At 45.1% G+C, this 17,385-nt stretch overlaps 1 protein-coding gene across 14 annotated transcripts in view; it reads right to left on the reverse strand.

The window, feature by feature from the left end:
* The window catches only part of LOC119970170 (nuclear factor 1 B-type-like), a 743,034-nt gene that overhangs the window by 128,114 nt on the left and 597,535 nt on the right, over nt 1-17,385 (reverse strand). For 13 of the 14 annotated variants that reach the window (XM_038804340.1, XM_038804348.1, XM_038804352.1 and 10 more), the window contains one exon: nt 1,561-1,629. The exons of the other annotated variant lie outside the window; for it this stretch is intronic. In XM_038804340.1, the coding sequence (XP_038660268.1) occupies nt 1,561-1,629 (69 nt within the window). The remainder of the gene's footprint in view (nt 1-1,560; nt 1,630-17,385) is intronic. 14 annotated transcript variants of the gene reach the window in all.

Consider the following 17,385-nt stretch of genomic DNA (forward strand, 5'->3'; position numbering starts at 1 on the left):
TTGCAAGTTTCTTTTGGTTCAGGTTTGCCATTACAAGAAGCAATTAGCAGTTTTACAGCTTTAATTAATTTTGAAGGGTATTTTTGCTTTAATCTTTCCTTATAATAATTAATTTATTTGTGTCACAATAGGCTTACATTAACACTGCAATGAAGTTACTGTGAAAATCCCCTCGTTGCCACACTATGGTGCTTGTTAGTGTACAGAATTCAGAATGTCCAATTCACCTAACAAGCACATATTTTGGGACTTTGTGGGAGGAAATTGGAGCAGCCGGACGAAACCCACGTAGACACGGGGAGAACGTTCAGACACCGCACAGTGACCCAAGCCGGGAATCAAACTCGGGTCCCTGGTGCTGTGAAACAACAGTGCTAACCACTGTGCTACAGTGCCGCAATGAGAAATTGCAATGTTGAAATGTTATGGATCCTGGAGTAAATTTACACAAAGAAACATGGGCAGCACGTTAGCACATGTGGCTAGCACTGTGGATTCACAGCGCCAGGGTCCTAGGTTCGATTCCCCACTGGTCACGGTCTGTGCGGAGTCTGCACATCCTTTCCGTGTGTGCGTGGGTTTCCTCCGGGTGCTCCGGTTTCCTCCCACAGTCCAAAGACGTACCGGTTAGGTGGATTGGCCATATTAAATTGCCCTTAGTGTCCAAAAACATTAGGAGGGGTTATTGGGTTATGGGGATAGGGTGGAAGTGTGAGGTTAAGTGGGTCGTGGAGACTCAATGGGCCGAATGGCCTCCTTCTGCACTGTATGTTCTACATAAATAATAACATTTCCACAAAGGAACAGTCAAAGGAAACATTGCTAACCACTGTGCTACTATGCCACCCATGCTACTTAATTAGCAAAGGCTAGTAACCTATCGCAGGTTGATGTCCCAGCCCTTCAGTTTCATTTTATTGTGGCATGCACTAGATCCTCATCATGTTGGTGGTAATATGATGAATTGTATAAAGGAAAGGCTACCAACCAGTTGATGAAGATACAATGTATTAGAGACTAACTGAGACTTCAACAAGATTACTTCTCAAAGTAGGCTCATGGTCAGAACTGACTGAAGAGAATGGTGTTTTGAAACTTTTGTTCTATCCTGCAATAGTTATATCTGATAGCTGATTTATTCTTGTTTCTGTATAATTTTGCTGCTAACAGCAAAAATGACTGTAATTTAGCTTGTATTACAATATCTGTCATTGTGGATTTTGTTCTGATGATTTTGAGATAGGAAAGATGCATTCCATGTTATTCCCAATGCTAGCCCAACACTATATTGTTTGCACTTTTAGTTATGTCAAATGTAAAAACAGGTTTCTGTACACAAAACAGTGGATTTGCCTTTGAAAAAAATTACTATTTCTACCTGCTGGCAGGTTTTCAATTTCAACTTCAGCTGAAACATGTGATAAGTAGTTGAGCACATTACAAAACATAAACACTAATCTGCATTACTTGAATCAGTTTGTACCTGGCAATTACTAGCAGAGATTTGCATAATGGGGAATCGGTTCTCTAAGATGAAACCTAACTCGAAGTAATACTTACTTCGTGACACTCGCACAAGCTCTCCAATGCTGAAGACTCCGGATTTTACAAAGCAGTCTTCTAGGAATGCTAAAAAAGAACGGAAAATAATTATTTTGGGTGCCTTATCATTCAGTCAAAGTACTTCACCTATTGAAAGGTCTTGAGCAGGATATCCATTCTTTTAAATAAATAGTGACAGGAAAAAGGGCACTTTGTAAATAATCGGCTCAGATTAGGAGACTAAGTAATGGCAGTTCTCCACAGCTCTGGGCTCAAACCTTCAAACATTCTATTCTTTAGCTTCGCCTGATGGGTGTGCTTGCTCGTCAACAGAACCAGAGCTGAAAGATAGCTACTCATATCAGTGAAACCTTGAGTACACATCATAGCTGGTAAACTAATCAAACGAATGCTTGTGAAAAGTTCAACAACTGGGCTTCTTGGCCATTCCAAACCAGACTGGAAAATTATAAAAAATGAGTTGGGACACAATTACTTTCATAGAAGATGCCATTTTCATTTTACTATGGACTGCAAACTGCACAAGGGACTACACAAAGGCAGTGAAGTTGTCTCGATGAATGATGGTTAATGTAAAACAATGTTGTGTATCATAGAATTTACAGTGCAGAAGGAGGCCATTCGGCTCATCGTGCGCGCACCGGCTCTTGGAAAGAGCACCCCACCCAAGGTCAACACCTCCACCCTATCCCCATAACCCAGTAACCCCACCCAACACTAAGGGCAATTTTGGACACCAAGGGCAATTTATCATGGCCAATCCCCCTAACCTGCACATCTTTGGACTGTGGGAGGAAACCGGAGTACCCGGAGGAAACCCACGCAGACTCGGGGAGAACGTGCAGACTCTGCACAGGCAGTGACCCAAGCCGGAATCGAACCTGGGACCCTGGAGCTGTGAAGCGATTGTGCTACCCACAATGCTACCGTGCTGCCCACCATGTAGCTGTGCATTCAGGAAAGATGTTTTATTCCACTGGAGGAACTTTTACAACACCAGGTTAAAGTCCAACAGGTTTACTGCAGATCAGGGTTTCCACTGATGTGTACTGAAAACCTAGCAGAATTTGAAGGGTTATTTCAATAGCATACTCTTGGATCGGCTGTCAATGCAACTCCAAAATTCAACAGGAAAAATACACAAGATGTGCGGGGGAGGGGCTTGCAAGTTGTGAAATCCTGCAGGAACTGCAAATGATGGAGGGGAACAGGTAAATTCTGCATTTGGCAGAATCGGAAGATCCACCAATGGATTTTCTGTGGGTTATGATTTGAGATCAGTACAGCAGCCGCAGGAACCCAGGACTTGTTTGTGAAGATGCTTCATGAATAGTCTGGTTTCTCTATTGTGCAAACAAATCATTTTCTGTTGCACCTTGCAAGACTATAACTGATAAAATAATAACTTGAATACATTCAATTTGTTGGTGAAATTGTATGCAATTATTTTCTGTGCTCCAGCAATGGCTTTGAATGAGAGAAAAATAATAAAGAAAAGCAGACTTCAATAAGCATGGAGGAAGGTAATGCAATAGACCTGAAAAGGCAGAATTTGTATTGTTTATTTATATAGTAAGAAGTCTTACAACACCAGGTTAAAGTCCAACAGGTTTGTTTCAAACACTAGCTTTCGGAGCACTGCTCCTTCCTCAGATAAATGAAGAGGTATGTTCCAGAAACATATATATACACAAATTCAAAGATGCCAGACAATGCTTAGAATGTGAGCATTTGCAGGTAATCAAGTCTTTACAGATCCAGAGATAGGGGTAACCCTCGGTTAAAGAGGTGTGAATTGTCTCAAGCCAGGACAGTTGGTAGGATTTCGCAAGCCCAGGCTAGATGGTGGGTGGTGAATGTAATGCGACATGAATCCCAGGTCCCGTTTGAGGCCGTACTCACGTGTGCAGAACTTAGCTATAAGTTTCTGCTCAGCAATTCTCCGTTGTGGCGCCTTGGAGAACGCTTACCCGGAGATCAGAGGCTGAATGCCCTTGACTGCTGAAGTGTTCCCCAACTGGAAGGGAACATTCCTGCCTGGTGATTGTCGCGCGATGCCTGTTCATTCGTTGTCGCAGCGTCTGCATGGTCTAGCCAATGTACCACGCTTTGGGACATCCTTTCCTGCAGCGTATGAGGTAGACACGTTGGCCGAGTCGCACGAGTATGTACCGCGTACCTGGTGGGTGGTGTTCTCACGTGTACTGGTGGTACCCGTGTCGATGATCTGGCACATCTTGCAGAGATTGCCATGGTAGGGTTGCGTGGTGTCGTGGTCGCTGTTCTGAAGGCTGGGTAGTTTTCTGAAAATAATGGTTTGTTTGAGGTTGCGCGGTTGTTTGAAGGCAAGTAGTGGGGGTATGGGTATGACCTTGGCAAGATGTTCATCTTCATCGATGATGTGTTGAAGGCTGCGAAGAAGAAATCGTAGTTTCTCTGCTCCAGGAAAGTACTGGACGACGAAGGGTACTCTGTCAGTTGTGTCCCATGTTTGCCTTCTGAGGAGGTCGGTGCGGGTTTTTGCTGTGGCGCGTTGGAACTGTCGATCGATGAGTCGAGTGCCATATCCTGTTCGTACGAGGGCATCTTTCAGCGTCTGTAGATGTCTGTTACGCTCCTCCTCGTCTGAGCAGATCCTGTGTATACAGAGGGCTTGTCCATAGGGGGTTGCTTCTTTAATGTGTTTAGAGTGGAAGCTGGAGAAGTGGAGCATCGTGAGGTTATCATAGAATTTACAGTGCAGAAGGAGACCATTCGGCCCATCGTGTCTGCACCGGCTCTTGGAAAGAGCACCCTATCCAAGGTCAACACCTCCACCCTATCCCCATAACCCAGTAACCCCACCCAACACTAAAGGCAATTTTGGACACCAAGGGCAATTTATCATGGCCAATCCACCTAACCTGCACATCTTTGGACTGTGGGAGGAAACTGGAACACCCGGAGGAAAACCACGCACACACGGGGAGGATGTGCAGACTCCGCACAGGCAGTGACCCAAGCCAGAATCGAACCTGGGACCCTGGAGCTGTGAAGCAATTGTGCTATCCACAATGCCACCGTGCTGCCCGGTTATCAGTGGGCTTGCGGTAAAGCGAAGTGCTGAGGTGACCGTCCTTAATGGAGATGAGTGTCCAAGAATGCAACTGATTTTGGAGAGTAGTCCATGGTGAGTCTATGGTGGAATGGAACTTATTGATGTCATCGTGTAGTCGTTTCAGTGATTCTTCGCCGTGGGTCCAAAGGAAAAAAATGTCATCGATGTATCTGGTGTATAACGTCAGTTGAAGTCCTGTGCGGTGAGGAAGTCTTGTTCATGAAGATGTTGGCATATTGAGGTGCGGATTTGGTCCCCACGGCTGTTCCGTGCGTCTGGATGAAGAACTTGTTGTCGAAGGTAAAGAAGTTGTGATCCAGAATGAAGCGGATGAGTTGCAGAATTGTGTCTGGAGATTGGCAGTTGTCGGTGTTGAGCACTGAGGCTGTTGCAGCAATGCCGTCGTCATGGGGGATGCTGGTATGGAGTGCCGAGGCATCCATTGTGACAAGGAATGTTCCTGGTTCAACTGGTCCATGGGTGCTGAGTTTCTGTAGGAAGTCCGTCGTGTCGCGACAGAAGCTGGGCGTACCTTGTACGATGGGTTTCAAGATGCCCTCGATGTTGCCAGAGAGGTTCTCACACAGGGTCCCATTGCCTAAAATGATAGGACGGCCTGGTGTGTTGGGGTGTATTTTCGGGAGGCAGTAGAGATCTCCAATGGGGAGTACGTGGGATGAGAGTACGTAGGGTGCTCTGAAGGTCTGGATCCAAGGTTTTGATCAGTCTGTTTTTTTTTTAACAGTACAGCACAGAACAGGCCCTTCGGCCCTCAATGTTGTGCCGAGCCATGATCACCCTACTCAAACCCACGTATCCACCCTATACCCGTAACCCAACAACCCCCCCCCCTTAACCTTACATTTTTATTAGGACACTACGGGCAATTTAGCATGGCCAATCCACCTAACCCGCACATCTTTGGACTGTGGGAGGAAACCGGAGCACCCGGAGGAAAACCACGCACACACGGGGAGGATGTGCAGACTCCACACAGACAGTGACCCAGCCGGGAATCGAACCTGGGACCCTGGAGCTGTGAAGCATTTATGCTAACCACCATGCTACCCTGCTGCCCTGTTGTGTTGGCGGATGTGTTCCTTCTTTTATTTATACAGGTTGATAACCCATTCCAAATACTATGATTAATGTAAGTATTTCAGGTTTGCTGCAGATCCCTCGCCACGGCAGCACTCCCATCCCCACCCAAAAAACACTCCAGCAGCCCAGTGGTGACAGCCACCCTCCAATCCTGGAACCAACTGCGGCAGCAACTTGGCCTGACCAAAATGTCGAACAGGGCTCCCATCTGCAACAACCATAGGTTCAAACCAGCACTGACCGACGCCACCTTCAAAAGGTGGAGGCAGGACGGGGGGACACTGTCAGTCAGGGACCTGTACACGGACGACAGGATCGCAACACTGGACGAACTGACAGAGAAATTTCAGCTAGCTGGGGGGAACGAGCTACGGTACCTGCAGCTCAAAAACTTCCTACGAAAGGAGACAAGGACGTACCCACAACCGCCACGACAGACACTACTGGAAGACCTACTGGACGCAAGTATCCTAGAGAAAGGGAACTGTAGTGACATGTATGACCGACTGGTAGATAGGGACGACACCGTACTGGACGCAACAAGGAGGAAATGGGAGGACGACCTGGGGATGGAGATCGGGTGGGGACTCTGGAGCGAAGCACTGCATAGGGTCAACTCCACCTCCACGTGCGCAAGGCTCAGCCTGACGCAACTAAAAGTGGTACATAGAGCCCACTTAACAAGAACCCGTATGAGTAGGTTCTTCCCGGAGGTGGAAGACAGATGTGAACGGTGCCAAAGAGGCCCGGCCAACCACGCCCACATGTTCTGGTCCTGCCCCAGACTCGTGGAGTACTGGACAGCCTTCTTCGAGGTAATGTCCAAAGTGGTGGGAGTGAGGGTGGAGCCATGCCCGATAGTGGCGGTCTTCGGGGTTTCAGAACAGCCAGATCTATTCCTGGGGAGGAGGGCGGATGCCCTTGCCTTTGCCTCCCTGATCGCCCGCCGTAGAATCCTGTTTGGCTGGCGGTCAGCAGCACCGCCCAGAGCTGCGGACTGGCTGTCCGACCTCTCGGAATCTCTCCAAATGGAGAAAATCAAATTTGCCATCCGAGGGTCGGACGACGGCTTCCACAGAACGTGGGAGCCATTCATGCGACTGTTCCGGGACCTATTTGTGGCCAATGTACAAGAGGAAGAATAGTCGGGGGAAGGTAGCGGGAGGGGGGGGGGGGGGGCTACAGGTTCGTTACGGGGGTTCGATGGCTAGCTAAGGCCCAAAACCAAGCTAAATAAACATGTTGAGGGGGGGGGGGGGGGGGGGGGGGGTGCAGTTACTACTACGAAGATGCTTACCTGTAAATATGTGTGTTAATTTTTGCGTGTTTGTTTTTGTTTGTTTTTTTTTTCTCTCTCCTAACAATTTGTAATTTGTTCAATATAAAATACGAAAACTGAATAAAAACATTTATAAAAAAAAAAAAAAAAAAGGTTTGCTGCAGATTTTGTCCAGCTTCTCTGTTGATGTTTTGGAATCATTTTTATTTACATCTCTATTTTCCAGGTTATCTTCCTTCATTTCCACAGGTTCCATCCCTCAGTTTTATTTTCTTCACCAACTTTCCATCTTTCTTAAAACACAATTTCCAAACCCTCAAAATGTTACCAGAATGTTCTCTTCTTCTTCTGATCCGTGTATTTAAGTTGTAGCTATACTTATTCACAGCCCATGCTTTTATTTTACTTTAAATAAGCCACATCATTCAACCTGCTGCCTTGCCCTTTTGCCGCCATCTGTTGTGGCAGCATATAAAACAAGAATTATGTAGCTGCTCCATGAGGCTTTAGACCGACATCCTCAAGTGACATTTCATCAATTGGAGGCTGTGTGAGCCTATTATGCACATTCTGCACGATTCAAATGGGTTTGATCAGTCACTGTGTGAGACAACAAGTTAAAGAGGAAGGACGTACTAGTCAGTTGGTCATGAGAACCAATCATCTACATGTTCTCCCATGTGACTTGCAATGGGCATCCAGAGATTGCCAGTAGAATGTCAAAGAGGGCAAGTCCTCAAAATGGCTTGGGCCTCACTCTGGCATGAACAGATAGGAGGAACAGCCATTTCAGCTACTGAATACCCATTTTGAGCTGTATTTCAATATCACCCCCTTTTATTCTGTTTATGCGCAATTATGGGCGTGAACGAATGGCCTCGTCGTGCCCGACTTGGTGACCCAACGGGGCCATTGAATCTCGCGAGTGGCTTATTGGGAGGTTTACAATGCTCGGGATGCAATCTGAATCTCGTCGGGTGAGATTTACATATTTAATTGAGCTATTAGGCTAATTTTAACATGGCTGCGCCCGATTCTCCCAAGGCAAGGGAACTAATGCCTGTGCCTGGGAGACCTTGCCAGGGTGCCGTTTAGCACTGGTGCACATAAACGTGGATCAGGCTAACGGTACCTGGGGGAGGAGGGTGGTGTCCCCCAGGACATCAGAGGCTGCCAAGCGGTCAGGCTCAGTCTTGGCAGGATGGCATCATAGCACTCCTGCTCGCACCTGAACATTTGCCAACCTGGCACCCTTGTACTGCCACCCGGGATTCAAGTAGTAACATTCAACTATTTTACATTAATATTGCTGAACAAGGGTATAAGAGAATATGAAGCCAAGCCATTTGAAAGGATTTAGATATAGATCACCCAGGGTTTAAATGAACTACACCTTTCCTATATTCATGGTGTCAGGAAAGAGAGGTGGTGTTAATTGATCTATATTTGTGTTTTTGGATATTAGAAATAAGGTATAGATTTAAATGAGATTAATTGTATGTTTCTGCATTAGAATGAGTTAAAACTTTAATTAGATCCATAAAGAACAAAGAAATGTACAGCACAGGAACAGGCCCATTATCACAGCAACTTCATTTGAAGCCTACTTGTGACAATAACCATCTTCATTCATTCATTCATTCGGCCTGCCAAGCCTGTGCCGACCATGCTGCCCGTCTAAACTAAAATCTTCTACACTTCCTGGGTCCGTATCCCTCTATTCCCATTCTATTCATGTATTTGTCAAGATGCCCCTTAAATGTCACTGTCGTCCTTGCTTCCACCAACTCCTCCGGCAGCGAGTTCCAGGCACCCACTACCCTCTGTGTAAAAAAACTTGCCTCGTACATCTTCTCTAAACCTTGCCCCTCACACCTTAAACCTATGCCCCCTAGTCCTCTCTACCCTGGGAAAAAGTCACTGACTATCCACTCTCTCGGTATCCCTCATAATTTTGTCGACCTCTTTCAGTTCGCCCCTCAACCTCCGTCGTTCCAGTGAGAACAAACCGAGTTTATTCAACCTCTCCTCATAGCTAATTCCATATATACCAGGCAACATCCTGGTAAATCTCTTCTGCACCCTCTCCAAACCCTCCACATCCTTCTGGTCGTGTAGAAACCAGAATTGAACACTATACTCCAAGTGTGACCTAACTAAGGCTCTGTACTGAACATGTTAAACAAAGGTGCTTGCATGTATTGAGATTTTGGTTTAATTTGAAACTGTGCCTGCATTGTGATTGGAGAGTTTATCACATGAAAGCAAACAGAGCTTAGAGAAAGACTAGGATGTTACTCAGCAACGAGAGGCCGGTTTTTAAGTTGGAAGAATGTTTTAGTTTAGTATTAAACTGGGCCTATGGGTCTAAGACAGTTGGCATTTGGTAGTTGGAGAAGAAGCATCTCCCACAAACACTGCCAGAAGCAAAGAGGCAGAACAGTGGAATAAGAAGCAGAAAGAAAGTCCAGAATGAAATAACAAGATAGTTCCAGAAACCAGGGAATAAAAGAGAATTCCCAGGAAGACTGAAGTCAAAGGGTCTGGAAACTGAACAAGGTACTATTCACGAAAGTTTAGTGAACATCCCAGTTAAAAATGAAATGAAATGAAATGAAATGAAATGAAAATCGCTTATTGTCACAAGTAGGCTTCAAATGAAGTTACTGTGAAACGCCCCTAGTCGCCACATTCCGGCGCCTGTCCGGAGAGGCTGGTACGGGAATCGAACCGTGCTGCTGGCCTGCTTGGTCTGCTTTAAAAGCCAGCGATTTAGCCCTGTGCTAAACAGCCCCTCGAAAGCCAGAGCCGAAAGGTACAGACCTGGTGAGGTCGTCTAGCGAGAATCCAGATACCTGAAGTAATCCTAAGGTTGGTTACCTCAAATCAGCCTGTGATGCAGTGGTGTTCTATTGGCTTGGCTGGATAACTGAGAGATTGTGTGGTAGCTTGAATGCACATGGCAATTCAAGGCACAGGAATGCGGAAAGGAGAGTTTGAAATCCTGGAAACGGATCATTGGTGAAAGCACCCGAGAGAAAGTATTGTTTGCGAGAAGATTCTACAGTCTGTTTTTTGAGACTGGAGTTTGGAAACACTGATGTGGAAATCGGAGTTCCATTGAGACAAGTTGGCTAGCTCACAGTATGATCAGTTTCTGCAGGGATTTGAGGAGAAATCCACAGATGTTGTATTGGGTGATATCTGCTACTTGGTTTCAGAGTGTGGTGTGCCTGACCACAGTTGGCCTCTTGGTTTACAGCGGCGGTGGACTTAGCAAGAACATCAGGATTTAAGATATTTTTTAACCTGTGTTATCCTTAAAAATCTGTGTACATCTGTGAAGACATAGGTGGAGTGAAAGAGTATTATAATATAGTCAATATTTTCATATTTAATAAATGTTGTATTTTTTTGTAAAAAGCTGATGGTTAATCCTGTGAAATGAAATGAAAAAATGAAAATCGCTTATTGTCTCGAGTAGGCTTCAATGAAGTTACTGTGAAAAGCCCCTAGTCACCACATTCCGGCGCCTGTCCGGGGAGGTTGGTAGGGGAATCAAACCGTGCTGCTGGCCTGCTTGGTCTGCTTTAAAAGCCAGCGATTTAGCCTAGTGAGCTAAACCACCCCCGTGACTCTGTTCATTCACATTTCTAAAAGAAAAAAGTAAGTTATGGTCTATGGAGCCATGGTTCCATTCTGGGACTTCCCATCCAGTAGTAACATTAGCTGGAATCGTATCAATGGACCAGTTTGCACGCCCTGCCACAATGTCCCTTTCTGAGACTGAACTCTATTATAACTCTGTCAAATGCAACTAACTGATTGGTGCACTCAACATCATGCCTGGGTTATTTCTTCAGTTTCCAGAGTACTCTGAATACCTGAACTGCTCTGTCCTCTTATGTTAAGAGGAAAATAACATTGGCTACTGCACCACAAGTAAGATGATAAAGATTCCTCTGCACTCTACTATAAATTGGTACAGAGGGAAATAGCTATGAGGAGAGGTTGAATAACCTCGGTTTGTTCTCACTGGAACGACGGAGGTTGACCTGAAAGAGGTCTATAAAATAATGAGGAGCATAGACAGGGTGGAATTTCCTCACTTAATTCTGTCATATTTCATTCAGTCATGTTTACCAAGACCTGAACAATGCTCTAAAAACTTGGCTCTTCATCAATTTCTGTGAACAGTATTGCAATTTGTATACAAACAGAAAATGTCTGCTACAACTTTGTCTCTACTTACATAAGTTCCTCTATTTACAATTACATATATTTCCATGTTGATATACTGTGGCAAATGACTGGAACAAATTGATGTAAACTCCATGACACTATTCACACCAGCAAGTTCCACATAATTTAGTTAATTATTTTACTTCAGATTATAAATTGATTTGGATAAACTATCATAAAATTCATAGAATTTACAGTGCAGAAAGAGGCCATTCGGCCCATCGAGTGTGCACTGGCTCTTGAAACGAGCACCCTACCCAAGGTCAACACCTCCACCCTATCCCCATAACTCAGTAACCTCACCCAACACTAAGTGCAATTTTGGACACTAAGGGCAATTTGTCATGGCCAATAAGAAACATAAGAACTAGGAGCAGGAGTAGGCCATCTGGCCCCTCGAGCCTGCTCCGCCATTCAATGAGATCATGGCTGATCTTTTGTGGACTCAGCTCCACTTTCCGGCCCGAACACCATAACCCTTAATCCCTTTATTCTTCAAAAAACTATCTATCTTTACCTTAAAAACATGTAATGAAGGAGCCTCAACTGCTTCACTGGGCAAGGAATTCCATAGATTCACAACCCTTTGGGTGAATAAGTTCCTCCTAAACTCAGTCCTAAATCTACTTCCCCTTATTTTGAGGCTATGTCCCCTAGTTCTGCTTTCACCCGCCAGTGGAAACAACCTGGCCGCCTCTATCCTATCTATTCCCTTCATAATTTTAAATGTTTCTATAAGATCCCCCCTCATCCTTCTAAATTCCAACGAGTACAGTCCCAGTCTACTCAACCTCTCCTCATAATCCAACCCCTTCAGCTCTGGGATTAACCTAGTAAATCTCCTCTGCACACCCTCCAGTGCCAGTATGTCCTTTCTCAAGTAAGGAAACCAAAACTGAACACAATACTCCAGGTGTGGCCTCACTAACACCTTATACAATTGCAACATAACCTCCCTAGTCTTAAACTCCATCCCTCTAGCAATGAAGGACAAAATTCCATTTGCCTTCTTAATCACCTGTTACACCTGTAAACCAACCTTCTGTGACTCATGCACTAGCACACCCAAGTCTCTCTGCACAGCGACATGCTTTAATATTTTATCGTTTAAATAATAATCCCGTTTGCTGTAATTCCTACCAAAATGGATAACCTCACATTTGTCAACATTGTATTCCATCTGCCAGACCCTAGCCCATTCACTTAACCTATCCAAATCCCTCTGCAGACTTCCAGTATCCTCTGAACTTTCCGCTTTACCACTCATCTTAGTGTCATCTGCAAACTTGGACACATTGCCCTTGGTCCCCAACTCCAAATCATCTATGTAAATTGTGAACAATTGTGGGCCCAACACGGATCCCTGAGGGACACCACTAGCTACTGATTGCCAACCAGAGAAACACCCATTAATCCCCACTCTTTGCTTTCTATTAATTAACCAATCCTCTATCCATGCTACTACTTTACCCTTAATGCCATGCATCTTTATCTTATGCAGCAACCTTTTGTGTGGCACCTTGTCAAAGGCTTTCTGCAAATCCAGATATACCACATCCATTGGCTCCCCGTTATCTACTGCACTGGTAATGTCCTCAAAAAATTCCACTAAATTAGTTAGGCATGACCTGCCCTTTATGAACCCATGCTGCGTCTGCCCAATGGGACAATTTCTATCCAGATGCCTCGCTATTTCTTCCTTGATGATAGATTCCAGCACCTTCCCTACTACCGAAGTTAAGCTCACTGGCCTATAATTTCCTGCTTTCTGCCTATCTCCTTTTTTAAACAGTGGTGTCACGTTTGCTAATTTCCAATCCACTGGGACCACCCCAGAGTCTAGTGAATTTCGGTAAATTATCACTAGTGCATCTATAATTTCCCTAGCCATCTCTTTTAGCACTCTGGGATGCACTCCATTATGGCCAGGAGACTTGCCTATCTTTAGCCCCATTAGCTTGCCCATCACTACCTCCTTAGTGATAACAATCTTCTCAAGGTCCTCACCTGTCATAGCCTCATTTCTATCAGTCGCTGGCATGTTATTTGTGTCTTCCACTGTGAAGACCGACCCAAAAAACCAGTTCAGTTCCTCAGCCATTTCCTCATTTCCCATTATTAAAACTCCCTTCTCATCCTCTAAAGGACCAATATTTACCTTAGCCACTCTTTTTTGTTTTATATATTTGTAAAAACTTTTACTGTCTGTTTTTATATTCTGAGCAAGTTTACTCTCATACTCTATCTTACTCTTCTTTATAGCTTTTTTAGTAGCTTTCTGTTGCCCCCTGAAGATTTCCCAGTCCTCTAATCTCCCAGCAATCTTTGCCACTTTATATGCTTTTTCCTTCAATTTGATACTCTCCCTTATTTCCTTAGATATCCACGGTCGATTTTCCCTCTTTCTCCCTCTTCCTTTTTGTTGGTATAAACCTTTGCTGAGCACTGTGAAAAATCGCTTGGAAGGTTCTCCACTGTTCCTCAACTGTTCCACCATAAAGTCTTGGCTCCCAGTCTACCTTAGCTAGTTCTTCTCTCATCCCCTTGTAATCTCCTTTGTTTAAACACAAAACACTAGTATTTGATTTTACTTTCTCACCCTCCATCTTTTTTTTAAATTCCACCATATTGTGATCGCTCCTTCCGAGAGGATCCCTAACTATGAGATCATGAATCAATCCTGTCTCATTACACAGGACAAGATCTGCAATCCACCTAACCTGCACATCTTTGGACTGTAGGAGGAAACTGGAGTACCCGGAGGAAACACACGCACACATGGGGAGGATGTGCAGACTCGGCACAGACAGTGACCCAAGCCGGAATCAAACCTGGGACCCTGGAGCTGTGAAGCAATTATGCTATCCACAATGCTACTGTGCTGAGCTTCAACGAAGTTTTTTCCCAGGGTGGAAGAGTCAATTACTAGGGGACATAGGTTTAAGGTGTGAAGGGGAAGATTTAAGGGAGATGTATGAGGCAAGTTTAATACACAGAGGGTGATGGGAGCCTGGAACTCGCTGCCGGGGGAGGTGATGGAAGCAGGTACGATAGTGACTTTTAAGGGGGGTCTTGACAAAGACATGAATAGGATGGGAATAGAGCGATATAGTCCACAGAAGGGTAAGGGACTATCGTTCAAACAGCAGCATGATTGGTGCAGGCTTGGAGGGCCAAAGGGCCTGTTCCTGTGCTGTAATTTTCTTTGTTCTGTGACGAGGACACAAGAAGCTTTAGAGACACAAAGTGCTATAAGACAGGTTAAATGAAAGGCAACAAGATCGCAGATGGCAGTATCATTGGGGAAGTTGAGCTTATTCACTTTGATCAGAAGAATAGAAAAGCAGAATACTTTTCAAAAAGGTATGAGACTTGTAAATGTTGATAGCCAGAGAGACTTTGATGTACTTACACAAGGAACATAAAAAATTAGCATGCAAGTACAGCACGCAATTAGGAACGCAAATGGCATATTTGGAAATATTGCAAGGGGATAGAGTACAAGAATAGAGAAATCTTTGGGAGATCGCATTTGGAATGCAGTATGTAATTCTGGTTTCCGTATTTAAGGAGGGGGATAACTGTACAGGAGGCAATACAACAAAGAAGGACTCGATTTATCCCTTGGTTTAGATGGTTTTGCTATGATGAGAGACTGAGTAAATTGGGCCGATATTCAATGGAACATACAAGGATGCGAGATGATCTCATTGAAACATTCAAGATTATGAAGTGTCTTGACAGGATACGTAGCGTGATGTTGTTTCCTCTGGCTGGAGAATCTGGAACAAAAGGGCGCAGCTTCAGAATTTGAGGCCCATCATTTAGGACTGAGAGGAGGAGAAATTCCTTCACTGAAGGGATTGTGAATCTTTGGCAATCTTGTGAATGCACCCATCACTCATTATATTTAAGGCTGACAGACACAGAATTTTGGTCTCTCCGGGATCAAGGGATATTGGGATCCGATAGGAAAGTGGAGCTCAAACCACTCCAACCTCCATCATAATGTTTCAGTATGGAGATGCTGGTGTTTGTGTTCACTCAGAAACTGAGCTGAAAGTCATTGTTGGCTCATTCAACAGAACATAGAACATACAGTGCAGAAGGAGGCCATTCGGCCCATCGAGTCTGCACCGACCCACTTAAGCCCTCACTTCCACCCTATCCCGTAACCAATAACCCCTCCAAACCTTTTTGGTCACTAGGGTAATTTATTATGGCCAATCCACCTAACATGCACGTCTTTGGACTGCGAGAGGAAAACGGAGCACCCAGAGGAAACCCACACAGAAATAGGGAGAACGTGCAGACTCCGTACAGACAGTGACCCAGCGGGGAATCAAACCTGGGATCCTGCCGCGATGAGCCACAGTGCTATCCACTTGCGCTACCGTGCTGCCCACAACATCAAGAACGTTATTTAATCTCAGCATGGGTCTAAGGTGTGCCCATAGTAGACACTAGGTGAATTGGCATGTTGTGAGGTAAAGGATGGTGGGTGTAAGGATATATGTTGGCATGGAGGATATGAGGAGCCATGGGTGTGTGGGGGAGGGGGACATAAAATGGCATCTGTATGGGGGTTGAGGGAGTGTCGGGGTTGAGGGATGTTTGCTGTTTTATCCATTTGTTTTATGTCTTCAACCATGTACTGCAGCACTGAGACCGATCTTTTACCCAGACAACCTCCACATTCAGCAGCCTCTAAAAACCTTCTAGGGTTGCTCCCCACAACTCCCATTTTCACCCGCATACTGCCGTGTCCTCTCCCTTTAACCTATCACATCTTCACTAACTTGATCCCTCACCCCCACTATTTAATTCAAAATCCTCTCTACTCCCCTTGTTATATGATTCATCGGTACACTGGTCCCAGCACGGTTCAAGTAAAGACCATCCCAATGGTTCACCTCCCACTCTCCCCAGTTCTCGTGCCAATACCCCATGAAATGAAACCCATTTCTCCCACACCAATCTTTCAGTCAAGCATTCAAAGCTCTAATTTGATTTACCCTATGCTAATTTGCATGTGGGGTTTGTCAGCTAATAATCCATAGATTATTATCTGTGGGGTTCTACTTTTTAAATTTACGTCCTAGCTGTTCATATTCTCTCAGCAGAACTTCTTTCCGAGTCCTATGTGGCCCACAATCCCCCCTTCCACCACAAATTCCTCTCCAGTCCAAAGCAGATGTCCCAAACCCTCGCACTGGACAGGCAACACAGCCCTCAGGACTCTCGCTCTCAACTGCAAAGAACTTTGGCTATGCATTCAGATTATCTCCTCTCCGCTTGAATGGCTCCTGTACCGCAGTGCCATAGTCAGAACAAACAAAGAACAAAGAAAATTACAGCACAGGAACAGGCCCTTCAGCCCTCCCAGCCTGTGCCGATCCAGATCCTTTATCTAAACCTGTCGCCTATTTTCCAAGGATCCACTTCCCTCTGTTCCCCGCCTGTTCATATATCGGTCTAGATGCATCTTAAATGATGCTATCGTGCCCACCTCTACCACCTCCGCTGGCAAAGCTTTCCAGGCACCCACCACCCTCTGCGTAAAAAACTTTCCATGCATATCTCCCTTAAATTTTCCCCCCTCACCTCGAAATCGTGACCCCTTGTAATTGACACCCCCACTCTTGGAAAAAGCTTGTTGTTATCCACCCTGTCCATACCTCTCATCATCTTGTAGACCTCAAATCAGGTCCCCCCTCAACCTCCGTCTTTCCAACAAAAGCAATCCTAATCTCCTCAACCTTTTTTCATAGCTAGCACCCTCCATACCAGGCAACATCCTGGTGAAACTCCTCTACACCCTCTCTAAAGCATCCACATCCTTCTGGTAATGTGGCGACCAGAACTGCACGCAGTATTCCAAATGTGGCCTAACCAAAGTCCTATACAACTATAACATGACCTGCAGACCCTTGTACTCAATAGCTCGTCCAATTAAGGCAAGCATGCTATATGCCTTCTTGACCACTCTTTCGACCGGCGTAACCACCTTCAGGGTACAATGGACCTGAACTCCCAGATCTCAGTACATCAGTTTTTCCCAGGCCTCTTCCATTGACCGTATAGTCTGCTCTTGAATTGGATC

This window comes from Scyliorhinus canicula, chromosome 8, assembly GCF_902713615.1.
Source record: "Scyliorhinus canicula chromosome 8, sScyCan1.1, whole genome shotgun sequence".
NCBI classification, from domain to species: domain Eukaryota; kingdom Metazoa; phylum Chordata; class Chondrichthyes; order Carcharhiniformes; family Scyliorhinidae; genus Scyliorhinus; species Scyliorhinus canicula.